This window comes from Empidonax traillii, unplaced genomic scaffold (genome assembly GCF_003031625.1).
Source record: "Empidonax traillii isolate 1590-97213 ecotype Southwest subspecies unplaced genomic scaffold, ASM303162v1 scaffold1023:size207325, whole genome shotgun sequence".
NCBI lineage: Eukaryota > Metazoa > Chordata > Aves > Passeriformes > Tyrannidae > Empidonax > Empidonax traillii.
The window spans coordinates 105,809-132,672 of record NW_020956216.1 but is presented as its reverse complement, the minus strand read 5'-3'; the positions used below and the strand labels follow the sequence as shown (position 1 = coordinate 132,672).

The 26,864-nt window shown below is 46.2% G+C and overlaps 1 protein-coding gene across 3 annotated transcripts in view; it reads left to right on the top strand.

Moving 5' to 3' along the window:
* REL (REL proto-oncogene, NF-kB subunit) overlaps nucleotides 1–25,049 on the top strand; it is a 39,531-nt gene extending 14,482 nt beyond the window's left edge. For all 3 annotated transcript variants that reach the window (XM_027904240.1, XM_027904239.1, XM_027904238.1), the window contains 9 exons: nucleotides 1,201–1,343; nucleotides 4,015–4,163; nucleotides 7,903–7,994; nucleotides 18,426–18,566; nucleotides 21,335–21,439; nucleotides 21,690–21,902; nucleotides 22,219–22,287; nucleotides 22,398–22,472; nucleotides 22,829–25,049. In XM_027904240.1, coding sequence (XP_027760041.1) covers nucleotides 1,251–1,343; nucleotides 4,015–4,163; nucleotides 7,903–7,994; nucleotides 18,426–18,566; nucleotides 21,335–21,439; nucleotides 21,690–21,902; nucleotides 22,219–22,287; nucleotides 22,398–22,472; nucleotides 22,829–23,565 — 1,674 coding nt within the window. In that variant the 5' untranslated portion in view covers nucleotides 1,201–1,250 and the 3' untranslated portion in view covers nucleotides 23,566–25,049. The remainder of the gene's footprint in view (nucleotides 1–1,200; nucleotides 1,344–4,014; nucleotides 4,164–7,902; nucleotides 7,995–18,425; nucleotides 18,567–21,334; nucleotides 21,440–21,689; nucleotides 21,903–22,218; nucleotides 22,288–22,397; nucleotides 22,473–22,828) is intronic.
* Nucleotides 25,050–26,864: the final 1,815 nt, after the last annotated feature.

Here is a 26,864-nt window from a genome sequence, read left to right as displayed (position 1 = left end):
CTTTGTGTTGGCAACGGTGCCCAAACCATTGTAGGTGCAGCACAAGAGAAGCCTTTATTAGGGAGTTAAGATTGGAATCTGCCTCTTTGCCAAAACTCGTGTGCTGTGGACTCACAGGCTGTACAGACCTTGGGCAAAAGGAAGTAAGGGGTTCTTTTACCCTTTTAGCACTTTCAGTATATTTAATAACTGTTTTGCTTATTTAAGTTGAAGTCCAAGCGTGTTTTTTTTTTTTTTTTCCAATGCTGTGCCACAGGATATTGCCTGTCATGTTTGTTTGTGATGCTCAGCCTTGCTAGAGGAGGATGCTATTACATGAAGATGACAGAGAGCTCAGTAGACATTTCCATAAGCTACGTTCTTCTGATCGTGTAGCACTGTGATGATTCAACTCGGACAATATTTACTTACCCTCTGTTGTTTGTTTTTCACATGCCATCCCACTGTTGTCACTGTTTGATTGACTGTCCTGTTTGATGTTCTCAGTAAGATCTATTAAATAGCTTGTTACTGTCTGGCAATAAAACATCACTTGAGAAGTACTTACACTCTTGCTCAGTTAATGTCTTTCTAACCCCCCATTTAAGGGTTCTGCTGGTTCTTGTTCCCATCTGTCACTCGTGTTTTCCTGAAAACCTCTCTTTTGACAACTGCCCAATCGTTTTTCTGAGCTTTCATTGTCTGGGGAGATACTGCAACTAGAAACCAGCCCCGTGGGAGGTGGGCAGCTCAAAAGGCAGAATTCAGTACAAGCAATCAGATATTTTCTGAGCTCCCAGTGATGATATTCAACCCAGTAGGGTGGGGTATTTTTTGCATAATTTGCATAGTTTCTGCTGCGCCGTAATAGGGACTAAATCAATCCATTCTGAGAAAACATCTTCACTTTCAGAGGGTACTTGGGAGAATATGGTACTTGACAGTACCTCTAACTTGGAGAGGACAGCCGTTCTTAAAACTGTGTTCTTAAAAATATCAACCAAAATATCAACCTCAAAATAGTTATTTGTTTTCTGTTGCATAAAATCTCCATTCATCAGACATCATCTTTCATCCTTCATCTGCTTTGATCAAACATCATCTATGATGGTTAAGAGAGACTAAGTTCTAGATGGGAGTCTAGAAATTCCAATTCTTGCATCTTCTGCTGCTTTTTAAGCTCTACTGTGTCCTAATGCTGAAAATGTTTTGGTTTTTTAGGTGGCCCTGAGCCCTACATTGAAATATTTGAGCAACCCAGGCAAAGGGGAATGCGCTTCAGGTACAAGTGTGAGGGAAGATCTGCAGGCAGCATTCCAGGAGAACACAGTACTGAAAACAATAAGACATTCCCTTCCATCCAGGTAAATACCACTTTTATCCTTGAATTACCATTCCCACATTAACGTGGTGCTCGTAGCTATGTGTTGGACTCCACACAGTAAATACAATGCTTTTCATCTCACGGGTTCTGTGATTCTTTCCTTGACATGCAAATGGAGTTGCAGGAGAGTGGGGAAAAGAGTTACTTGCTCCTGGTCATTAAAAGATTTGCTTTCAAATTTTACCAGAAGAGAGGTAGTTTAACAAAGTGCTGCTGGAGAGGGGACTCAGTGAAGTGCCCACGGTCTGGGAACCATTCATTAGTAACTTTTCCTGAACTCACATTTGCTCTCCTTTCTTACATGTCTTGGGTCTGGGTTTATGATTTGGACTGCAGTGTGAATTTTGGGAGGGCTTTGAAGGAGTTTGCCTACAAAACCTGGAAAGGCTTTGAAAAGCTGCTGGGCACAGCATGAAAGAAGGCACTTTGTACGAGCGAACGATCGCCCGGGATGCGGCCATCGGGTTCCGTGGAAGGTGCTGCCGTGAAGCGTGTGGAGTTAAAAGGGGATACAGAGCCTAAAAATGAGCTGAGAAACGGGAATTACGTGCTCAGAGAACCTGCCATGATGAGGAGTCGGGTGGCTGTGTTATGGTTAAGTTGGGAAATCCAGACTGAGGGGGTTCAGAGGAGCTCTGATCGAAGCAGTAGAGATGGTAGAGGTGGAACGGAAGCACTTTGGCAGCAGCTTTTGTATGTGGGACAAAGGGATTTGCTGGAGACCCTGGACAGGTGGGGTAAGAGAGAAGAATTTCTGGTCCCCTATTCAAAGCTTTGTCAGTGTTTCCTTGATCTCTTCCACTTGGGAGAAAGTCTTTTGGAGCCGAGATTAAAAGAGACATAAGTGGTAATATAAATATAAATAGAAGACTGATATAAATGGGAAGTTGAGAGCGCTTGCCATCTTGCAGTACCTCAGTGCCCAGTAAAAGAAGCTATGTACCTGTGTTTGCAGTGTGTGCAAGTAGAAAAGATACATGGAGCTAAAAGTGGAGTCTCTGGAATCACAGCAGAAAAAGCACAGAGGATGTGAAAAGTGAAAAATACTTGATGTTTTAGGCTGAGGCATAAAAGCTCTTCGAGAGGGAGAGTTTGAGAAAGAGCATTGCCAGTCATGTGTTGAGCAGCAGAGTCTCTACAACATAAAGCAACTGTGAATCTGATCTAGCACTGGAGCCAGAATTACCAAGGGAAGATGCAAAGAAGAAGGTTCCCCCTTGACTATCACGGTGCCAGATTTGGTTAAGGAATGCAGGAAATGGAGATCTGCCAGGCTCTCATTTTTTCAGCGCTCTGCCAATTGAACAAGGAACTGTGTAGGCTGTTGGCAAGACTAAAGGCTTGCACAGACTCTCAGCCTAAATCTGTGTCAGGGCACAAGCTGAACAGGCAGTATTTACCCCTGGATTCCTCTGGTCTTGGACTGTGCTGCCCACAGAGATCAGTCAGAACCCAGAGGGGAGATGGGACATGGGTCGGTGACCGTGCAATCCTGGCGAAGTTTGTTCTTTTTTAAAGGTGACTATTGATGACAGAGCTGATTGTTACCAATAGCAGGTGATTTCTAGGTGAATTCCTGCCTCCCTGAAGCCCGTAGGAGGCTTTAGTGCTGATTAGGTGCCAGGGGAGTCCCCTCTAGAGGTGGAAACATCAATGAGGATGAGAACAGAGGGGCCAGGAAGAGATTAAATTTTGTGGTGCGGTTGTGAAGATGAACATCAAGGAGGAACTGGAGAACCAAAAGCAGCTAGATCAGGCTTCAAGTTCAGGGGGCTGGGTGTGAAATGAGGGAGAAATGATGTAATAGTTGAAGAAAGTGAAGACCAGTGGAAGTATTAATATTAAGGTTAAAAAGTAACAGTGGATGAAAACTGAGAGGAGCCAAACTGGAGATTGAAAGCCAACAGATGATGGAAGCTAGAAGAGCACGGGTCAAGTCAAAGATCTGAGATGTTGGCTAAAAAGGCTGTATGATGGATCCTTGGATTTTCAGGAGGAGGAAAGAAGGGGCTGAAGGAGGAGAACTGGTAGTTACAGGGCAGGGGAAGCAGAGGAGGAGAGCTCGCCTCTGCACAAACGTGTGCCCGAGCAAGTCTTGTCTTTGCTTTCAAGTTGTTGTGCGTCAAACAATTTAGGCCAAACTGTTTTTCCTTCCTTTTTTTTTTTTTTGTTACACTCCCCCACACTGGGTGACTTCACTGGTAGCTGTCAGCACCAGGCTGCTTTTATGCACCTGAGAAAGGTGTGTTGAATTAGGCTGACGAGTGCTGGGAAGTAGGAGCCTTGAGAATTTGGTACTCCCCTGCTTGAATTGTAAGGTTGAATATTCATCTGAGAATTAGTTAGGAAAAAAAACCCCACCAGCCTCAGAGGGGTTTGTGTCGTGCTGTGTCTGTTAAGGTCCTCTTTCACTGCTTAGTGTTCCATGCACTGGTAGTATCCTTATCCCTGAGGCTTTAGGAGTTTTTTCCTAAGGTTTAGGAGGAAGACTTGTTCTTCAAGAAGCATTTCTGTGTGGTCCCCTTCTTAGCTCTGGTGTTTCTCTCACAGAGTATTTCGGGATGAAATGTAATTTCTGTGACATGTGGGAGCTTTCGCCTCGGTATCTGAAATCTGGAGAGTATCTTGCTAATTTTTTTTTTTTTTGGTAGATTCTGAACTATTTTGGAAAAGTCAAAATAAGAACCACGTTGGTGACCAAGAATGAGCCCTACAAGCCACACCCTCATGATCTGGTTGGCAAAGACTGCAGAGATGGCTACTACGAAGCCGAGTTCGGGCCAGAGCGGCGAGTCCTGTCGTGAGTAATGGTGTTGCTTGGGAGTTTGATTAATTATGCAAGTGATTTGCTAATCTTGTGTTTTAAAACTCAGACTAATGATTAAAAGAGCAATTACAATGCTGTCTTCACTGTAGTTTACTAATCCATCCCAGGGAGAGGGCAACTTCTCTTTGAAGTATTTCCTCCTTTTTCAGCACCCCACATGTGCTTTTTCTTTCCTGTTACCCTTTTTTTTTAATCCATTCTCCCAATATCTGTCTCCTTTTTCTTTCTCCCACTTAGTTACTTTTTTTAGTCTTGTTCAGTAACACATCTTACTCTTGAGCATGACTCTTTGCTACATGTGAAAAGGGTGAGTAATAGAATGGGTAACAGTGTTAGAATTAGTACTTCAGGGTGTTGAGGGAAGTTCACATCTTCCACGGAAATTATATCTGGGTTTTCTGGAGAAAGTCTGTACTAGCTGACTATCATGTAATTTAGAAGGTAGTGGTTGTGACACATCTAGAAGTGTGTTAGTAGCTGTCACTTTTGTTGCTGTTTGTTTGGGTTGGGATTTTTTATTTTTTTGAGTGAGTGAAAATACAGATTCTACTCAGTCCCTGCTGTGTAGAGCAAGTGTGCAGGGGAAGGATCTGCTTGTGGACACAGTAAAGAAAATTCAGGCTGTATATAAGAAATGTTTCTCAGTTCTATTAAGAATATCTCAAATACAGTTGTATTTGATGGCATTTCCCGTAAGTTTACCGAGTCTTGTATAACAAACTAAAAGCAGAATGAATGCAGCAAATGTGGAGTGATTATTGCCAGAGAGGGGAATTTAGAACTGACAAGCTGTTTGTGGGTCACAGTTTGCAATGCAGTAAATTTGGAAGCAGGCTGTTGCTGTGGGGTAAACGTAACTGAGCTGGGAAGAAAATCAGGTAAACATTTCAGTGTGTATAAGTGGCTCTTACACACGGCTCTGAGGCCGCTGGGATTCTGTTTGTGCCAGTGGAATTACTCCATGGTTAGTGGAGTTTAGTCAGTAGGACACTATTAAAGGAGAGAGAGCGAAGACACATCTGTTTGAAGGTGGTGATTGCCTGATGGTGACACAAACAGTGGAGATGCTTCTCCAGCATCCAGCCCGTGCTCCAGGGATCTGGAATGCTCTGCAGTGTGTTCTGGTGGCTCAGAGCACGTTAAATATCCAAACCTGCTGAGGGACCTTGCAGCTTCCCCTGACCATCCATCCACCAGCTTCCCCTGTATCTTCTCAAATCAAGCCTCCTCAGCCAAGGTCAAAGGAAGTCTGCTGTCATAGCCCATCCCACTTCCTCCCCTCAGCCCTGTGCCTTCTCACCCGAAGCAAAAGAGCCGGATTGCTTAATGCCTTTGCTAGATTTGTGTTACATTCACTGACTGGAAGACACTGATGATTGCTGTTCCTCTTGGCATTTTCTTGCACAAGGTTAAATGTGTAAGCATGAGGCAAACCTGTTAGAGAGACCTTTACAATGCCAGAAAAAACGCTGGGATGTTCTGCAAATGTTTATTTGCAGATTTTGATGTAATCTCCGTTCTTTGACACGACGCCATGTCTCCATTTCCCTTCAGGCACTGGTGCTCGTTTGCTCTATCCATGAATTCTTCTCAATATTAGGGTGTAAATTTCTTACAGAACAATAAGTGTTGGCTACTTTCCCTTTATTGATAATGTGAAACTGTCAGCCTTGAGCTTGACATTGGAGGTGGGAGGAGGCTCCAGACATTCCCTTTGAAATGTTTCCAGCATCGGTACACTCATTTTTTTTAACAAATCATTGGTTGCTTTAAGATGAAAGAACAGCATGATCCATAATTGGATCTGGATGTTTAAAGTCATTTTCCTTTTTGTGGCTGGTGACTCAATCTTCACATTCTTCTCTTCAAGTGCATGTTGGAGAAAAGCCTCATCCAATACTTAAGTGAGCAGGAGATGTCCTCTCTCTTTGCTCCTACTGGGCATCCCAAGTGGAGCAAAAATCCAATTTTTTTTTTTTTTTTCTCTCGGTAGAAGTGGGATTATTAATCACAGATTTTGGGCTGCTCTGACTAATTATTCTGCATTGTGCTGTCTAAAATTCCCCTTGTTTTAAAGTCCCCAAGGCATTCTGTTCTGCCTGTGGAACAGTGATCTTTGAACTGCTGCCCAAAGTCCATCAGAGCCCTCCCTGGCTGAGACATTAAGGCAAGAGTTTGAATATTGGAGCTTATGGGGCTGCCTGTGTACTCAGATTTTTACTTCCTAGTTTGCTCTTTCTCTACATGGATGATATCATCGTTTTTTTAGATGTTTTTCATTTTTTTTTTCTCTCTTCCTACTTCTCCCTCTGTCTTCTCGTTATCTCGGCTGCTTCCTGTCAGCTCACGTCGATGTGAAACCCCGAAGCCCTGCTGGGGTTCTCAGAGTTCCTCCTGTGGGCCCAACCCTCTGCTTAGCCAGAGTTAAACAGACACTTTCACACTGTGACAGCACAGCTTTGGAAAAACATTTATAACCTGAGAATTCTGGGCTGCTGAAAAGCCTCGTCCCGTCCACGAGAGGCTTTGTTTGGGGGTATAACACGGACGCTGTCATGGGCTCTGAAGATTGTGCTTCAGACACAATGATGTGCTTCAGACAATCTCTGGAATACACAGGATATTCTGGAGAGGGGGGGAAGAAAAGTGATGTGTGCTGTGATCAAGCCCTGAAAAAATCTACTTCCTACAAGAGCAGGTGGAAAAAGGGTTGGCCATGGAGGTGCAGTCCCAATCTTGGCTGTCATTCCTCTGGTGAACAGAAGTTCTGGAAGTGCAGCCTGATGGCTGAGGATTTGGGAACCTCTGAACAGAGCATGTTGGGCATAGACAAGGGAGTTTTAATTTCCTTAAACATAATGTCGTGCCAGGATAGTCTCGTTCAGGAGAGAGGTGTTTGGAACCAGGAGGATCTTTAGGTGCAATAAGGTGGTTTTATTGCTAAAGCAGAGAAGGTTTGTGGAGTTTCAAAGGAAGGAAAATGGTACTTCTGGAGAAAGAAGAACCTGCTGGCACAACCCATCTTCAGAGCTTTATTGTCACATCATGAAACACAGATCATTTTTTTTTTTAATTTTTTTTTTTTTTTACTTCCTGCTTTACATCCACTCAGCTTTGATGATGTCATGGTTTTTCCATGTGGGAAAGAGTCAGCTCGCCTGGGACTCCCCCCACCTCCTACATCAGGGTGACCTGCACTTTTATGCAAATAAGGAAGAGCTGCAGCTCTTCAGAACTTTTCCATAACTGTGGGAGATTTAAAAACCTGTTTTGACCTGTTTAATCAAAAAAAAAAAACACCTTTAAAATAGTGTTTGAAATTTACATTCCCTGATAAAAGCAGGACAGCAAATCCTTTAACTAATGCAAATTAGCAGGTTTATTGATTACAAAAATAATTGTTGCTTTAAATTGCTTGAGATTGAGTATATAACTTTTTAATCATTCTAGCTTTACTGCAGAGTAATTTTTAATATAGAAATACATATTTTTAAAAAGGAATATAAAGAGAATTTTATTTCAGTATTTTTCACTTCTGTTTCTGCCCTTGCTTTAGGAAAAACAACGTCCCTGCTTTTCAGATCTTCTACACCCTTCTCAAAATTCATTTCTTACGCTGTATGTTACCACACTAATCAACATCAATTAATTTATTTAATGTTCTACACTGAAGATGCTACTGGTTGCTGAAATCCTGCCACATGTGCTTCAGTTTTCAGAACTTGGGCATTCAGTGTGTGAAGAAGAAAGACCTGAAGGAATCAATTTCTTTACGAATCTCCAAGAAAATTAACCCTTTCAATGGTGAGTGGAAATGAAATCAACTGGTTCAGGGTGGTGGTGGTTTTTTGTTTGGGTTTTTTTTTTTTTTTTTTTTGTCCTGTCCTGCCTTTGCTTTTGTGGTGGGGCTTGATTTTTTCTTTGTTTTTCCCCCAAAAAATCTCTTTCTGAGAAACAACCTTCCCCTTCTGCGTCCCTCCCACTCTTTTCTTCCCTGTCATCACACGATGAATCTATTTGGATAGCAGCCTTTCTTTTTTATTACTATTTAATTTTTTTAATTCCAAGCGGCAATCTTGAGTGGCTGCTTGGACAGAAGGAGTGGGAGAGCAGCAGAAATGTTTCCTGGAAATGTCTCCAAGTGTTTTGGGAATCCAGTTCCCCAGTTTTGGCAGGGACGAGAACAAAAGGCTGAATTGGCTTAACTCTGCAATGACTTAAGCCAGTACAAATCTCATTTGCTACTGTCCCATCTCTTCTCTTGCTGTGACCCCTCAGGCAGTTCAGGGGGCTGAGAGACCTCTTGGAGTTGCCCTTTGCTTGATTTTTTTTACACCATGGGAGCTGGTCCAGGCACGCAGAAACCCACAGCAGGAATCCAGTATCAAGGCCAGGTTGGACGGGGCTTGGAGCAGCCTGGCCTAGTGGAAGGTGTCCCTGCTCATGGCAGGGGGTTGGAAACGAGATGATCTTTAAGGTTCATTCCAGTCCAAGCCATTCCGTGATCCTGTGACTGGTCTCAGTCAAGTCTGAGGCAGGTTGTGCTGCTGCAGAACCACACCTGGGAGGGTCTCCTCACAGGGTTTTGTTTGATGTGATGACTGATCTGTGGGCTGCTCTCAAAAAGAGTCATCCTGCTCTTCCCTCCATCCCTGCTCACACACTCCCACCACTTCCCTCACGCCACACGGGCCCTGGGGCCACGTGGGGAACGGACCCAGCAAGTTGCTCCAATGGAAAACCAGCTTGGGGAAAAAAGAAAAAAAAAAATACCCCCAAACTGTTGGTTCAGTATTGTGAATGCAGTCATGTATTTGCTTAAGTGTGGCACCAGCTTGGAGATTTTCCAAATACTTTTACTTTTTTTTTGATACCCACAGAATTCTGGCTGTATTCAGGTAAGATCCTTCTTGGAGAGATAACAGCTGGATTTCTGACTGGCTTTAAAGTGTGCCTGAACTGGGACAGAAAAAGAAGTATGTGTAATTTATTACAGAATGAGAAATGTCTTAGATGTTTTTCCTAACTTTAGAACAGCCCCACCGAGTCAGGTTGATGGTCCTGATGACCCATCTTTGCAATTATCTTAGTTACGATAACGAGTACAAAAATTAGCATCTGTTTTGACACGAGTTTAGTTCATCGGCACAGTTTAAACAGTTTAAGGGTTTGAATTATGTTGCCTTGACTCAGCCTTGATCAGTACCTTGATTTCAAACAACAAAAGGGGAACTCTGCTGTAGAAGGAAGTAAAGTTTTACAGTTGTTGGCACTTAACTCCGCACTCACGAATCATTTCGGGGCGATTACAGCAGGTTGTGCTTGGTAACATCCGGGCAGATCCCGGGATGCTTCCTGCCAGCCCAGCAGTGGAGGAGGCCACCTTCCTGCCCTGGCAGCAGGGGAGAGCCTGCCTGAGTGACACACAGGGCAGCACCCTGCTCTGGGCACGGGCTGAGCGGAGAAGAGGCCGCTGGCAATCCCCACCTGCGTCATCGCCTCTCGGCGCGTGTTCGTGTGTCAGCACAAAGCAGAGCCACTGGGGAACAGCCTCCAGGGCAGTCCCACGCTGAGCAGAGCCCAGAAAAGCATGGGAATAAGGTCTACTAAAACAGGGCTAGTGACAGGAATATTTTTATGTGTTTACTTAGTTGATCAAAACAGGACTGCATGAGCAGCACTCACCGCAGTGCTCGCTGCTTGATAAGGTTGAAAGTTTTATGTATGAATTTAGTTTTTTTTTCAAGGTCAGAGGAGTGTTGTTACATTCCCCAGGATTGTGCAGCTGTGTTGTATCTGTCCTGCTTTGTGCTTTACCTTTGTGCCTTCAGAAGGGCATCTGACTTCTCTGATTAGAGACATTTCGGAGTTGTGCATCCTTAAGCGAGTTGGTGTTACTCACTTCTTGTAGGAACATCATCAAAGAGACTTCATGGAAAACCAGCCTTCAGGGTGTTGGTGCGTTGGTTGTCTCTTCTTTTGCTTTCCCACTTTCTTCTGGAACAAACAGTCCCTGTCCTGAGTCTCCTTTCAGGGCAGAGTTTCAGCACTGCCCCTGTTAAAGAGATGCAAAGTGCCTCCAGCTCAGCCAGCATGAGCATTGCTTGTCTCATCAGTAAGGGATGGAGTAATGGCAAGGTGTGGGTCCACAAAGTTGCATGCCAAGCTTCCTTGTGTCAAGGGCCCATCATCTTCCAGTGAAGCCCAGGTGCCACAGACAACTGGGCTGGCAAAGGGGGAGTAAATCCCAACAGCCACTCTCTCTGGTGGTGTCATCCCTCCTCCACGCCTTCCTGTGTACGGAATGGACACGTCATGGGAGTCACAATCAGCAGCCACAGGGAGTTGCTTGGCCGAGCTGTGTGGGATTTGAGATCGTTTTCTCCCCGTCACTCTTACTTGTGCTGTTGAAACAACTGATGCCTATCTCTGAATTCCTGGATGATGGGAAGTCAGAGCTTGCAGATCACGCTGCGTGCCAAGCTGGAGACATCTGCGTTGGGGTAATTCTGGAAGTGTACCTGTAAGGCTGTCTCCTTGGGAATTCCCACTGTTAGCTGGCAGCATTTACTCCAGGTGAAGTTCAGCACAGGCTGTACAGGCTGTGTGCAGTCACTGAAGTTGCAATGGGATGAGTTGCAATTGGGTTGCTCCTCTTTTGTTAGCCCTGTTTGAGGGACAGCTGCGATCTCCACGCAGTGTTTGTGATCCGTTGTGTTCCCAAAGTACACCCCATATATTTTTTGACCTCTAATAATCTGAACAGTTCTAGAAATCCCTTCTGTCTCTCATCCCTGAGCACTCCAGGGAAATGGGGTGCGGTGCCTAACGTGTAACTAGGCCTCCTTGGCACGGTGATGATATAAATAGCACGGCATGGAAGGAGCAGAGTTACTCCTCCAGTGGAGCTGGTCCATGTCTGCTTTCTATGGTGTTTGTTTTCTTTTAGTAGCTGTTGAGTTGTGCCATATCCTTGTCTTCCCATGCGCTGTCTGATGTACAGCCAACTCAAATTAAAAGAAGAGCCAGTTTTCAGTTAAGAGCTTTTGTGAGTGGGTGTGACTTGACATAGAGACAACAATTGAGTTAATAACAGCTCGAGTTAATTATCAATGAGGAAAAGCCCTAAGTGTTTTCTTTAAATTTAGGGGAAAACTGGACTTAGTGCAGCATGACAGAGGACCAACCTTTTTCCAACCAAATGCATGAAAACCCTGGGACTTGTCTTGGAGTGGTGAGAAACCCAGAGAACCACCAAATTTCAGGCAGATCATCGAGAGGGTTAAAACAAGCCCTCCCTGGAGCTTGTCCTAGGCTTAAAGGTCTTGTTCCTTTGTACTTACTTTTGCTACAAAGCAAGTTCATTTTCAGGCTCCCCTGCACCCCACACCTAAATCCGTCTCCGTTGCCTCCGCGCTCTTTCCTTTGCCGTTTCCCCTTTCCGCCCGCGAGCAGCTGACCCCGCGTTGGCTCCATCGTCACCGTCTCCGCCGTGACGCCCCCTCCACGCCTCCGCTCTCACACTCGCTTCCTGCCCACGCTGACACCCTCTCCACAGCTTCCCTCCGGCCCCTGAGCCGCTGCAACCGCCAGATCCCCTCCCCTCTGACGCCACTCGCCCACTCCGCCAGGATCCCCCTTCTCCAGCCCACCCGCGCCTGCTTCGTGGGGGGTGTTTGTGGGGCCGTGGATTCTGTGAGCAAAGAAGCAAAATAACCCTGAGCCAAGGGAAGACTCTTGGCAGGAATCTGTGAGTTGGGAATGGATTGCAAGTGTCTGCTGTAATGAGTGCCTTGGATATTACGGGAAACTTTAAGCTGCTTTTCTTGAATGAAAACAAATGTTTTCGTTCTAAACTCTCCAGCTGAAAATCCTGGTGAGAGTCATCAGCTTTTCAAAGAGCAGCCTCACTTGAGGAAAGCTCCGTGTCCTGATGGGGACACGACTGAAAGCTCCGTGTCCTGATGGGGACAAGACTGAAAGCTCCGTGTCCTGATGGGGACATGACTTGAGCACTCAGCTTTGGGAAGCCCTTTGTTCTCTCGTTCCTCATGCAAATCCTTCCCACTGTTTATGCTGAAATGTGTATATTAACCTAAAGGACAGCCCCTTATGAAATTGTTTAAGAAAGAAAATTACCAACTAGACAAAAAATGCTGAGTTACTTTTTTATAGCATAAACAGAAACTGCAAAAAAAATGCACAGAAGCTGATGTGTTCACTGAAATCTGTTCCAATTTTGCCTTTTTCAGATTGAACTTGAAACAGGAAAAGAAACCAGAGAAACATTGTGTAGGCAAAACAAGCACTGAGTTTTAAAAGTTTTATTTTCCCAGGTCTTACATTGGCTTTTATATGAGGCTAGGCCATTTGCCTTCTTCATGTCTCTTCTGTGAAACAGGGAAATGTATCTATAGCAGTTTGGGTGTTTATTATGTAGGTTGGCATCTGAATTTCAGTTGATTGCACTCATCAACCCCCTGAGATTTTATGTTTTAATAACTGAGTGTTGCTGGCACGTGCTCTGTTTCGAGGTACGTGTAGAAGTTTCTCTTTTCTTCTGCAGAACTGATTGAAAATTACCTTTTTTGTGACTCTCAGAGGTATAAATCAGGCATAGGTGTGCTGGAAGAAGAAATAAGTGCTGCCATGGTCCTTACCTCCCCTTGTTTCCAGCTTCATCAGGACTCTTTGTCAGGAACTGTAATGATAGGATAAGGAGTGTTCAAACTGAAAAAGAGGAAATTTAGGTTAGTTATATGGAAGAAATTCTTTACTCTGAGGGTGGTGAGGCACTGGCACAGGTTGCCCAGAGAAGCTGTGGATGCCTCATCTCTGGAAGTGTCCCAGGCCAGGTTGGATGGGGCTCTGAGCAACCTGGTGCAGTGGAAGGTGTCCCTGCCCGTGGCAGGGAGTTGGAACTGGATGAACTTTAAGATCCCTTCCAGCCCAAACCATTCTATGATTCTGCTTCTCAGGAAGTGCTGATAGGTGGATTTATGGCTCTGGATGTGCAGCTGAACAGCCCTGCTTGTCACCCAGTGCTGTGTGTCCAGGTGCTGAAGTCCAAGTACAAATGGAGCCCGGTGTTGTGCTGTTGGCACCAGGGGACAAACAGCACACCAGGACATCTCTCTGCATGTAGCTCATTTGGAAACAGTAAATGTGGCATTAAACGAGCTGGTGAGGTCCTTTTGGGCTGTGTGGATTTCAGCTACAGGAGACACCAGGCAAATACTTGGGCAGCTCAGTGTGTCTTGTGTTTCTTGTCTGCTGTGGGGCTTCCCAAGGCTGCACTGGCACAGCTGGTGGCTGCAGGCTGGTTGGGGGTAAGCTGGATCTGAAATGCACCTCCCAGGCAGCAGGAGGGACCTGTGACTTGCAGCCCATGTCCCTGACTGTTTGGCATAAATGAGCACCAGCACTGGAAGAGGCAGCCCTTCCTTTCCCTGCATCCGCTTCCACCCTTGTGCCAGGGCTACCTGTCGTGGGAACCAGCTGGCTGAAAACAAGCCTTTTCCTCTTTCCCTCTGGCAAGAGAGTTCTGAGCCAGACCAGTTCCTTGATCTGATTCACCACATGAGAGCTAAGCCCAGCCTAAGAGCAGCGCTGCAAAGGTTGGGCAGAGCCAGCCTTTGGCAGCAAAACCTCTGGCGTGGACCGAGTTAGACTGCCCAGTCGGTATCAGGGCCAGGGGGGGTATCTTTGTACTCCAGGAGCAAAACCCTCGGGGCAAACCAGCTCTGTGTCATCCCTTAAACGAAACTGAGCTCCCAGCGCATCCCTAAATTAAAAACCCTCATCTGCGTAAGAGAGGGAACAGCTCATGGTGGTTATTAATGATGTGTGTTCCCCAGACATCTCGGGGTGGTTTTGGTTGTTGTGGGAGGTCGTTCTCTTTGAGATCTCACGTGGCCCCTGCAGCCCCTCACTGAGAAGGGAAGGTCACAGAGCCCTCCCTGAGTGTGTCACGCCACATCCTTCACCCTGGAATTTTCCACGCAGGTTAAGCTGAGATGCTCAAGCCCCCCCCCCAGCTCTGCCCACTCCAGGTTTCTGACATCATTAGCTGAGTGGAGGGGGCTGTGTGTGAGGGACCTGCTGTCTGATCAGGTTGTCAGTCACAAAAGCAAACCCTTGATGACTTCTATTCAGTGTTCAGAATAAACTTTCACTTTCCTGCAACATCACCTCACGGGCGAACATCAGAGCCCTTCACCCCCCAGTAATTTCATCAGATATGTGGTATTTTATGGGCCTTGCGGGATGTTGAAGGCTGATAAAACACTAAAAAACTATAAAACTGTAATTAGAAATTAATAGACAGGAACCAACAGGAGGACTGATGTTATCAGCATCTTTATTTTGTGTCCGCACTTGGACTCGCACGTTGGTGGGTTGGACCCAGAAAGTCTCCAATTTTGTATTACAGAAACAAATCCAGCGAGTTCTCAGTGGAATCCCAGCAGGGCATCTCTGGATTTTAGAGACAAAATCTGGGAGACAGGGACAACCCGAACCTAATGCCTGTGTCACGTGAGCTGCCTGGATTATCCAGCTCACGCTGCAAGGAGTTCACGGTTTAGCTCATGTGGGGTGTTTTTCTGCCCCCACGGGGACTGTATCAGTCTCTTCCCATATTAGCAGATAATGGATTAGGGAATTATTTCCGAGATAATTATTTAAGTTGGGAAATCAGCGTTTTGTTCTGAAGAGTTGTAAACAGATTTATGATGAAAGGGTTTTCTAGTTGTTGCAGCTCCTTTCTGGATGAACAGCGAATCCTCCCTGGGTTTGACTGTAACTCCAGGTACTGCTTTGGAAATCCTGTTGCCGGAATCTTGGTGGGTGGGGTTGGGTTTTCTTTTGCTGGGTTTCTTATGGATTTTTTGACACTATCCTCTTTATTTGGAATTTAATTTTGTAAGATATCATTTTGATCTCCATGTGTCCGAGTTGCTATGTGTTACTTTGGAATGCTCTTCCTTCCACTTGTAAAGCAGCTGTACTTACTTAAATAAGTCCTTGTGTGCAAAGATAACTACAGAAAAAGAATTCTTGCCAGGTTAAGGCTATTTTTTTTTTTTAATTAGGTTGGGCCATCAGAGGAACATACCTTGACTGTTGGTTGGGTTCCAACCTTTTCAGTTGGATTCATATGAAGCAAGTAAGGTGTGGTACCACACAGCGAGCAGCAGGCAGAAGAGGAAGTTGAACTCTTGCCAAAACCAGAGTATTTCTTCCCCTTCTTTTTTTTTTTTTTTTATTCCTATGTTGTGTTGGAGCCCCTTTTTTTGCTGTACCTGCCCCCAACACGCCGCGTAGGGCGACGACTTTTGCTTCGCTGCTTCCAGTGAGCTACTGGTGCAGAGCTTGATGGAGTGTGGCTGCTCCTCTCCTCCAGTACATGCCGTTCCCAAAATCTTCGACAGCGTTTCCTAACTTTAATAACTTCAGGTTTGTCAGGTCTAACCCCGTCTGTTTGTCCTTCTGTGCAGAAGTTGGTGGAATAACACGGAATGACACGACCATCCTCCGGCCGGCCGCGCTCCGGGCATTAGTCAGGGTGTTTGTCTGCCTGGCTTTTGTTTGCTTTTAATATTCTCAAGGTGTCAGCCAGCACCCCTTCCCAAGGTAGTGGCTGCTCCCAAATGGACTTCAGAGGGAGCAGAATTAGATGATGTCTGTCCGAAATAACAACATTTTATTTTGTCTGGGTGATTGTCTGTAATGCTTTGAAATCGATGAAAGCTCTTTATATGAATGTGGAATCTGCTGTCTCTGGGTTTTTTTTGTTTGCTTGTTTAGTTTTTTTTTTTTTTTTTTTAAAGCGTGTCATCACAAGATAGAGTTGCAGCTGTCTTGTTCTTCTTTTTCTGCTCTATTGTGTTCTTCTTGTCTGGTTAAAAACAGCCCGGGAGGAATCACTCTCGACTGAGCACTTCCTCTTTCAAACTACAGATTTTTTTGAGTTTTATTAAATCATTTATAAAAACATGCAAATTAGGAGCATTAGTGGGGTTTGCTGTGATACAATGTGTCTACAGCAGTTCTGTCCCTTGCCATTCTTGGCACACCCCTCCTCTCCCACATCAGGTGTTGAACAGATTTATTGGGAATTTGCGCAAGTTCGTAGCGTAGGAACTGATGTCATTTGAATGTCAGCACTGGTAATTTTCTCCATAATGCTGTATTTTTGCATTTGGAGGGTCCTCCTGAACTCTAGTTCTGCTGTTACTTGTTTCTGAGGAAGAGGCACATTTCCCTGTGGAAAACATGAGGCAGGGCTGGGGCTCCTTTAGCGTGAGAGAGACTGGGTTGTACAACCACAAAGTCCTCGCTTCTGATTCAGGGTCAAAAGCCAGATGCAGATTTTGTGCTTGGCTTCCATCTACAGATTTAGGCAAAGCTATTGAATCTCTGTGCTCCACTTATTGTGAAGAGGTTTGAAATTTGAGCACCCCTTGTGTCTCTGGGTGGCTCACATGGCACTCAAATGTAAACCGTGATGTCGGGGTGTCCTTGGGAGCTGGCCGTGATGTCAGAACATGGAGCTGCTCTCCTGATGTCCCTTCTGCAAGGAGCAGCCTGGAGAATACACCTCATTTTTGGTGTTCTCAGGATCAGGCTGTGTCAAGAGGCTGTTGGGCTGCAGAGTCTGTTCCAAACCTGTTTTCTGAAGATTCTCTCTCGGGTTAGCAAGTGAACTTATGCAGTGCATTAAATCATAAAACTTTGTGTATCTGGTAGCACAATCAGCACCAGCCTGCAAAGTGCTCACTAGCAGAACTCCCCTGGGCCCCACCACTTCTGAAGTGCACCCAGTTGTTGCTTAGTTTTGTTCTCACTGCGGTGTTTGCCTTGAAATATTGCAGATCATGGCCTTGGAAAAGGGAAAGGTGAATTGATTTCCTTTTACAGCAGAGACCAGGAGAAACTGAGATACTCAGAGCCCCAGCAGGACTCAAAATACCAGTGGAAAGTATTCTGAACTCATCACGCTTTACTATTTCACACTATCAGAAGGTAGAAGGAAGAAATCGTTCAAGTGGGCACTGTGGAATCCCACTCGTGGCAGGGTGGAGGCCAAGCCAGTGATAAATGTTAAAAGGTCAGAGCAAGCAATCTAATCATTGCAGTGTGGTCCCCAGACTTCTTATCACAGCCACACTTGCTCTTTTATTCTTGCAAGAGGCCCTTGAAAGGGCAGGGGAGGGAGTAAATGGAGGGGTGATGATCTGGTGACTTGGCACGTGTTCACTTTGGGGCAATTGTGAGGAGTGTGAAACTGTGCTGAACTGCTGCTCAGAAGGGTTTTGGGAAAGAGAGACACTTGCAATGATTTTAATTATCAGTACTTGCACTTAAGTGAAATTTAATCGGTTTCTCGTTTTGCCAGCATTGAATGTCAACATAAGGGTTTAATGTCAGGCCTTAAAGGAAGGGGTTGAATTCAGAGAGGGCTCCTTTTCCCAGGAATACATGGAACGTTCAGTAATGATAACCCAGGTCCTGTGACTTGTAATTTAAATTAAGGAAGGAGTGGACAAAACTGCAATGCTGAGTTTGGGTTATGCATTGCTGTGTTTTACACTGGGAAGAATGTGCAAGGAAACAGAGCCTTTCCAACAAGGATTTTCCACCTGCATTACAAAACCATATCCTAATGATTCCACTAGAAGGTACAGAAGTGACACAGGTGGTGATGGGGCTGGGAGGTGGTTTGTGCTGTGTCAGCTTCATTCTTGCCCCAGGAGCTGCCTTCTGATTGTTTTGCCATCTCGGTTTTCAGAGGAAAATAACGATATCATGTAGCCAAAGTTTCTCAGTGCAGCAGAAAATCTTCAGCAAGGTCCTAATACTTCTTTGTACCGAAATATTTATCTTCAGTAGCAACATCGATTTTTGTAAATTTTATCATGCACAAATAAGAGAGAAACCCATGCAGGGAGTGACTTTTAAACCACAGGTACATGAAACTGCTCTGGCAGGCAAGGTGAGGGAAACAGATGCAAGAAACAGCTGGAGAACTCGGACAGTTGAGCCTTTTTTGGTGCAGGGGAAGCGTTAAAGGTTCTGTATCACGTGCTGTGAACCAGGAATTCATCGGCAGGCACTCCAGGCACGTTTGCCCGGGCAACACCATCTCTTTTACTGGCGGAGATTGGTTTGGTAGAGAATTATTGCTGGTTCTGGTGACTAATCCTCAACCTTGTCCTTCCTCCTGCTGTTCAGTGCCCGAGGAGCAGCTGCACAACATCGACGAGTACGACCTCAACGTCGTCCGCCTCTGCTTCCAGGCCTTCCTCCCGGACGAGCACGGCAACTACACCATAGCCCTTCCTCCTTTGATTTCCAACCCCATCTATGACAACAGTAAGTACCAGCTCGGTCAGATGTCTGGGTTTTTTGTCCCCCTCTTTGTTTTTTCCTCTCTAGGTCGGGATGAGAAGTGCCAGGTGTGGGCCAGTTCTGGGTCGCTGCTGTGGCTCGGTGCGTGTCTGACACATGGCAGGTCACAGTGGGCACGACTTCAAACGTGATCCCAGGGTGAAGTGGTGGCCAAACAGAGTCAGAATTGGCTGTCACGTCCATGGGCTCACACACAGGTGTGTTTTCAGCCCTTAGTCATGGCTAGCAGCAATGACTGCATGGAAAGGCCTGTTCCTGATGTGCCACGTGATTTAAGTCATAGTAGTGAGACGGATGGTTGCCTTCAGGCTGGTCTGTTTTCCCAGAGAGTCCTCTAAAGCCTGTTTGTACCCCTGAGGAGCCTTGCCTTTGCCTTGTGAGAGCTCTGGAACGGGACTTGAGAGATTTATCCAAGTGGGAAACTGTCTTAAGGCTTTTATAAGGCTTTTGTATCCCAGTCAGTCACTGTTTCATTGTACAGGTGGATAATGGGGGAATCTTGGATCACACTCTGGGAGGGTGCAGGAGTACATGAAACCCTCCTTCTTGGCGCTGTTTCCCACAGAACTGGATGTCTGTAGGGCTTTGCCAGGTCACTGCAGCTGAGGATTTTAGCTCTCAGGATGTGCTGGACTTCTGTCCTGGAGCAGCGTACTCAAAGAACTCTTGATCCTCAGAAACTTTCCTGCAGTGGTTTTTATTTCTGTAGCACAAGTATTTCCATGCTGAATATTAAGGTCCCTGTTTTAGCAGAAACTACTGAATAAAATGAGATCTGTGTTTATTGAAGTTGTTAGAATTGTGTTACGTGAGCGTAAACCCTCTGAAAATGTTGGCTATGAACTCAGGTGGGTTTGGCATTTTTACAGTCCAGAACGATCCAGAAGTTGGGACTTTGTTCCTGCAAGTTTCTAAACTTCAGCATTACAGGCACCTTCTGTTTTCAGATGGGTTTCATATGAGCTGGTTTTGAACAGAAATTTCCCAAGTTGCAAATCTCACCGCGCCAAAACTCTTGGGAAGAGTCAGATGAAGCAGCTCCACCATTTCTGAGAATTGAGGGTGGGTACAGAGTGTTGTGCTGCTTTTGTTGTAGGAGATGTGATTTTGGGTGAGGAGCTCCTTTTTTTTTAGGGATTTGACCTAAAGGGAGAGATGGAGAGGGACTTGTCAGAAGGTTGTGCAGCGATAGGACAGAGGGTGATGGCTTCAAAGTGACACAGGGCAGGGTTAGATGGGATATAAGGAAAGAATTCCTCCCTGTGAGGGTGGTGAGGTCCTGGCACAGCTTGCCCAGAGAAGCTGTGGCTGCCCCATCCCTGGAATTGTCCAAGGCCAGGTTGGAGCACACTGATCTGGTGGAAGGTGTCCCTGCCCGTGGCAAGGGGGTTGAAATGAGATGAACTTTAAGGTCCCTTTCCAACCCAAACCATGCTGAGATTCTGTGATATCAAGTGCCATTCAAACGCACAGAAGTGAAACAAAGGTAAAATTAGGCTTTTCCTCACAATTCTTAATTTACCCTTCCTGTGAAAAGCTCACCATGACGCCGTCAGTCACATGATCCTGGGCTGTTTCTGGCTTTGTTTGGTTTCCCCTGCCTTCAGAGTTCCTGATTCATTCAGCAAATGAAGTGGTACATGTCATGTAGTGCATGAGGCTGCAGCTTCCACTTCTAATAATAATAATTGTAATAACTGCAGATAGTAACTACGTAATTGGGGTCTGGTGTGAGGCTACCAGGAACTCTGTTCTAGGTGTAGTCTGTGTTGTGCTGCACTGTAGCTGTACTTGGGCAGGAATTGACTCAAACTGGGAGTTTAAGGCAGATTTGTTTGTTGTTGTTGTTGTTTTGGGTTTTTTTGGAGGGTGACATCATGAGCTCTGGTTTTCTATTTCATCTGTGTTTGGAAGGGGGAACCTGGTGCTATGGAGGATCGGTTTTGGGGAGGCAAAGCAGCACCAGCTGGATCCTTCCAGGCATTTTAAATGTATTTGGAGCTGCTGCTCCAGAACAGGGCCAGGCACCACCAGGCAGATGGTGGCTCCATCCCACTGGAGCTGCCTGCAGCCACGAGGGGATTGGGATGTGGTGTGCAACCTTCAGTGGGGTGAGTTCATAGTGGCACACACAGTGAGAGGGAGCTCTCCATCCACAGCTGTCCTGAGGGCTGTTCGTGTTTTGCCACAGTCTGGGGTTGAAATGTGAGCATTTTGGGGTGAAACCTGCTACCTCGAGTAAAGGTGTGAAACTACAGTCCTAAACCTGCTCTTAGACACCTGCAGAGGGTAGCAGAGGAGGGGCTGGATGGCCAAGTCTCTCTGTGAATAAACTTACAGAAAGGGGAATTTTCATGACTTGCCAGCCCAGCTTTTTCCACAGAAGTGTGACTGTACCAGGTAATCAGTCACTCAGAGCACTGCTTTGAATTGTCCTGCAGCTTGGAGGGCAGCAGAGCCGAGCACAACCACGTCATTTGGGGAAGTATTTTGAGACCTCTCTAGGATAGTCAGGGAGTGAGTGTCACAGCTGTGCTGGTGTCTTTTGTCAGGGGATATCAGGCCCTGCTTCTGAATTCCCTTTGTGGAGCGACTTGTTGCGTGTGGATTTCAGGGTATCACTCCTCCAGCTGTTGCCTTCCTTTCATATGCCTTAACTCCCAGCACCTTGGATCCCACAGTGACAAAGTCCCAGTCATTCTTTGTCATCACATTTGCCTGTTTGTTTCCAGGAGCTCCCAACACCGCAGAGCTGAGAATTTGCCGCGTGAACAAGAACTGTGGGAGCGTAAAGGGAGGAGACGAAATATTTCTGCTGTGTGACAAGGTTCAGAAAGGTAATCTTTGTCCCACAGGGCTGACACTACCACTTGTTGCTGGGGGGCTGGGACCCTTCCCCACACACCCCGAGTGGTTGGGTTTTATAGGTGGGCAGAGCAGCTTTCAGGTTCAAGGGCTCTCGTGCCTTTGAAGTCGAGCCACTTCGCACCTGAACCTCGAGTGGGGCTCCTTTCTTTGCCCCCCCTTTTCTGCTGGAAGTTTTCGATTTCCCAGCTTGACAGACATCTTCTGTTTCTACTGGACCAGATGACATAGAAGTCAGATTTGTCCTGGACAACTGGGAGGCCAAGGGTTCCTTCTCCCAAGCCGATGTTCACCGCCAGGTCGCGATCGTGTTCCGGACGCCCCCGTTCCTCAAGGACATCACCGAGCCTGTCACGGTGAAGATGCAGCTCCGGAGACCTTCCGACCAGGAAGTCAGTGAGCCTATGGATTTCAGATACCTACCAGATGAGAAGGGTATGGTCTCAATTAGTTGTGTTTCTCAAAAGCCATTATCAGTGCAGAACTTGGGATAGTTGCTTAATTAGTAAAAAATCCACAACTTAATCAAAGCAGCATTTTGGATTTTAAAAGTAGCAACAGTTTGTTCCTCTTTCAGTAAAAACACCAAGAATCACTGTTGATAACGCTGTCATGGTTTGTTAGTGCTGCCATGCTTGAAATATTTTTCTGTAAATGTGTCTCACTGCACCCTGGTGCCTCTAGGAAGTTCCTTTACACGCTGTATCCAAGAGAAAGGTAACACTTCCCCCTTCCACTCCTTTCTCTGTAGATCCATATGGCAACAAGGCAAAAAGGCAAAGATCAACGTTGGCTTGGCAAAAGCTCATCCAGGACTGTGGTAAGGAAAATATTTGCCTTTTTTTCCTTGTTGAGTGAACTTAAATTTAGATGGAGCTGTTTCGTATGAGAGCAAACATTGGAGTGGACTCACCCTTTCTTCCATCACAGGATCTAACGCAACAGAGAGGCCCAAAGTAACTCCATTCCCTGTTGTCACTCCTGAAGGGAAGATGATTAAAAAAGGTAGGTTTTTGTTTACAATCTGACAGTGGTTTGGAACAAACAGTGCCTTCCTCTTTCTTTGCTTGAAATTCTAATCTCTGGAGGGTTTATTCCTGTAGGATGCTGATACTTTTGACTATACAAACATAAACCCATCAGGTCTTTATCACCCTCAGTGTGGGCCGTAGAGGGGTGAGGTGGACAGCTCTCTGCTGCTGTCCAGAAATCTGGGGGCTACCCTGGAGAGCAGCTAAGCAATTGTGAGAGTGGAAACGCACATACAGCCTTACAGAGTGTTTCCTTGCAATGTGTTTTCTTTGCTTTTCACCATTTGTAATTTAAAAAAAAAAACCTAAACCCCGGCATTCTCTCCGTAGAACCAAACCTGTTCTCATCCTCGCTGCTGATGCCCGGGTTGGGATCCCTGGCCAGCTCTGGTCAGATGTTCCCCGGCTGCAGCCAGCTGGCCCAGGTGGGCCCCGGGAAGCAGGACGGGCTGTCCCCGTGCTGGCTGCACAACTCCTCCTCCCCGGCCAGCGGCCTGCTGGGCACACACCCGCCCAACAGCTTCTCTGCGGATGCCCCTCAGCCACCTCACGGCAGCAGCTCCCTCCCGGCCTTCCATGACCCTCTGAACTGGCCCGACGAGAAGGATTCGGCCTTCTACCGGAATTACAGCAGCACCAACGGGCTGGCAGCGCCGACGGGCGCGGACCTGCCCGGCGTTGCCGGCGGCAGCGCCGTGCCCGCCGCCCATCCCGGCGGCGCCGCCTCCGGCATCACCAGCATGGACACCGACGACATGAACTGCACCAGCATCAACTTCGACAAGTTCAGCGTGGTGCTCAACTCGGGCGCTCCCAGGCAGCAGCTGCAGCTGGGCCCGCCCGGGCCGGCCCCGGGAAGCGGCGCCGCGGGATTCGCTTCCCAGCCCGGCTTGGCCGACCCCGTTTACGCCTTCCTAGAGCAGGAGGTTCTGGGCGAGCCGAGACTCTCCACCGCCCACCAGAGCGGCCTGGCGGACCCCCAGTACTACGACGGCGACGGCGTCCACGCCGACGAGCTCTACCAGTCCTTCCCCTTCGATAACATCCTACAAAGCTACAACCCCTGAGGCAGGGGGAGCAGCTTCCCAGGGGCCGCTTCCCAAAGGTGCCGCCGCGCGGAGAGGAGTCATCCACCCTTCTGGAGTTCCCGCTTTCTCTCTCAGAATGTTGCTGTGCGAGTTTTCACGATGGAACTTAAGGTTATTTAAGTTACCATAAGAGTTAAGTTATTTAAGCCCATAGGAAGGGGGGAGGTGGGGGCAGGGTTTGGGGTTCTGTACGTTAAAAGTACCTTGTAGACGAATTTTGGCGCTTTTGTTGGGAAAGGGAACTGGTAACACTTAAAGCTTCCTTGCCTTTGGGGACTGTAAAAGCTGGTGTCTTCAGAAGGGTTAAAATTTCAAATACTTCACAGGGTTAAAGTTCTTTCAAAGCAGCCTTTTTTGCTACAGAAATTCAGTTTTTTGATAGGACAGAAATTGGGAAAACAAACCTGCACATGAGCACTCTAGTTCAGTCTCATCAACAGATATTAAAGTGCAACTCAGCCTACTTGAAAGGTTTAGGTTTCTTACCCCCTTTCTATAAATACTTCTCTTCTAAAACGAGTACATGTACTGATTTTCCACACTCCATTTGCTTTGAAGGCAAATTTACCGGTGAAATTTTTTTTTTAATGACTATGTCATTGTTAGATGTTTTTAAAAAGACCGGAAGGTTTGAATTTTTAAATAGTCCAGCTCTGTTGTAAAGGAAATCACTGCACAGGAGAAGGAACAGAAAGTCTGCACTTCATCCAGAGTGCAGTTTTACAAGCCAAGCCCTGTTGCTTTAGGGACGAAGCTGTCGTTGCTCTGTGTGTGTGAGTGTAGCTGTGATGCTTGTGGCGTTTTGAACGGCAGGAATCTCTTGAGCCGAAGTATCTACTTGCTTTTTTCCTCAGGTATCCCAAGCAGTTTCCTGCTATGCAAGTGACTGCTCCAAGGAAGGCTCAGATCCTGCCTCCCCAGCACCAGCCCCTCCCAGGAGGGCAAAGCCAGGGGCAGCCCTTGGGCAGCCTGGTCTCTTATTAACGACTTTTTAAAGCCATTTCAGTCAGTACCAATTAAAAAAACACTCCTCTGTCCTCTGGATCAGGAACCAGAACTTCCTCCCTCGCACCTGATTCCCGGTGTCCCCTCTTAGCCTGAGCCAGGAGCTGTTCCAGGACTCCAGCTGGGGGTAGCTGGCTGGGTAAGACGCTCTGGGCCTTGGCTACTGTATTATACTGGTATTTTTTTAAAGAAACAACACAGCAGGAGATGTCTGAGTATTTCTTAGGTGATACACCTGTTCTATAGGGCAGATAATGCTTGAGGGTCTGAATTGTTACCGTCGGGTGACATAAAACCAGACCATGAAAGCAGCAATAAAAAAAGAACACTTGGGTATAAAAGAACGCCCCCCAAATCTAAAAAGCCACTTAGAGACATAGAGTTGGATACGAGGAAGGAGCTCCAGAACCCCTCAGTGGTTTATAGGATTCCTTCCCTGCATTCCCTTGTGCTGGGAGCTCTCCACCCCCACTGCACAGGTGACAGTCACACTGGAGGATGTGTGAAGTTTGAGAAGTTGCCTTCCCAAAAAGCCATGAATTGACTCTCCCCGTTTTAAAACAGTTTTTCCTCACAGCTCCTCTGCAGTCTTGAGCAATAGAAAGACCAAAGAAATACACAGAAAGTTTGAAATGTTGTTTATTCAGTTCTTTTTTTTTTTTTTTGAAGTTCTCAGTTTTAAGTATATTAAATGTAAACATTTTACTCACTTCATAGAAAGCTCTTTATAGTACAATTTGTTTTTACTGTATAATTAAATATTTTCAAAGTTCTGTTTTCCTTTGTAAACGAGTTGGTTTGGTAATTAAAAAAAACTGGTTATACCAAGCGCTCAGCTTCTGCAACCTCCTCAGCTTTGTGACATCCCTCACCACGGGCAAGGCAGGGAAAAGGGACAAGGTAGGTTATCATTTGCTTGTTCTGGGGCTTTTTTGGGGATATTTTCTGCTCCCAGTTACTGCTGGCCACTGCAGAACCTCAAGCAATGGGAGGTTTTGTGGCAGAGCCATTGAGTTTTTGGGCAGAGGGGATGAGGGGACAGATGCTTTGGGTGTGCTGCTGGTTCAGCTTCCTCCGGGCAAAACCCAAATGGAAGGGGGATTAGAGGTGGCCACTTGGAGAAATGCAAGATGAAATCTTGCTCTGGCAGAGCATCGGTTTGAACGCTCACAAGGTGGTGTTTTACTGGTAAAAATAAGGGGAAGGCCAAAGTCCACCCTGGATATTATTATTGCTGCAATATTCCCCCCCGTGACAGTTCCAAGGGTTGTCACCAACTGGCCTTGGAGCAGAGTCCAAACCCCCAGGTCTCATCTGGGGGTCTCCTGTTTGGATGTGATCCCTGACCCCGGAGAGCTGCAGGGCTTTGCATCAGAGGCTTCACATTCATCAGGATTGGGAATTTTTGGAGGGCCCCTCTGTGTCCTCAGCACACTGAGGGCAGTGTTTATAGCCTGGTTCATCTGCACTGGGATTTGGGATGTGACCCCCACGTGCAGCAGGAGCTGCAGATGGAAGTGCCTTGGGTGTCCTTGACCTACAGCAGGAGCAGCCCTTTCCCCTTCCCCGCTTTGGCTCCATTCCCCCCTTGGAGCAGCTCTTCTCAGGCCTGTTGGGCCAAAATGCACAGTCTTGTTTACATTTTTTGTTCCCCGTAGTTTATGGAATTTATAAATCATATTTCAGCTCACTCTGAGTTTCAAGAAATCACAGTTGTGAGACTGAAATTCTCCGTTTGTTTGTTTTCTGAATTCAGTTTCTTTAGTTTTCCATCATTCATGACACTTCCTGTCTGGCTACAGATTATTATCTGAGAACTACTCCTGGAATCTGTTGCTCATATTGGCTCTAAGATTAAAACCAAAACCAATATTGCTGTCTGAATCATGTCCCTATTATTTTTGTGTTAGAAAAAAACCAGGAGCTTCTGAATTACTTAAATTGCAGAGGGCTAGGAAAGCACAGCAACACAGACAAGATCTGACAGCCCAGCACAGGCAAGTGCATCATTTTTCAAGATGATTTTTTTTTTTTTTAGGAGCTCTTTAAAAATGTATTTATTAATAGCTTTAGAACCTCTGGCTCAAGTTCTGATGCAGCTGTTCTGGGCTGAGGTCCTGGCACCACTGAACTAAGGGAAGACATCCCAGTCGTCCTCCCCGGCCCCAAACAGTGGTTGGTCTTGGCAAATATTATGCTCTTTATTTCCAAAATGTTAATTAATGAAGAGCCCTTAAATTCCAAACCTTAATTTCATGCTGATAGTTTAACTC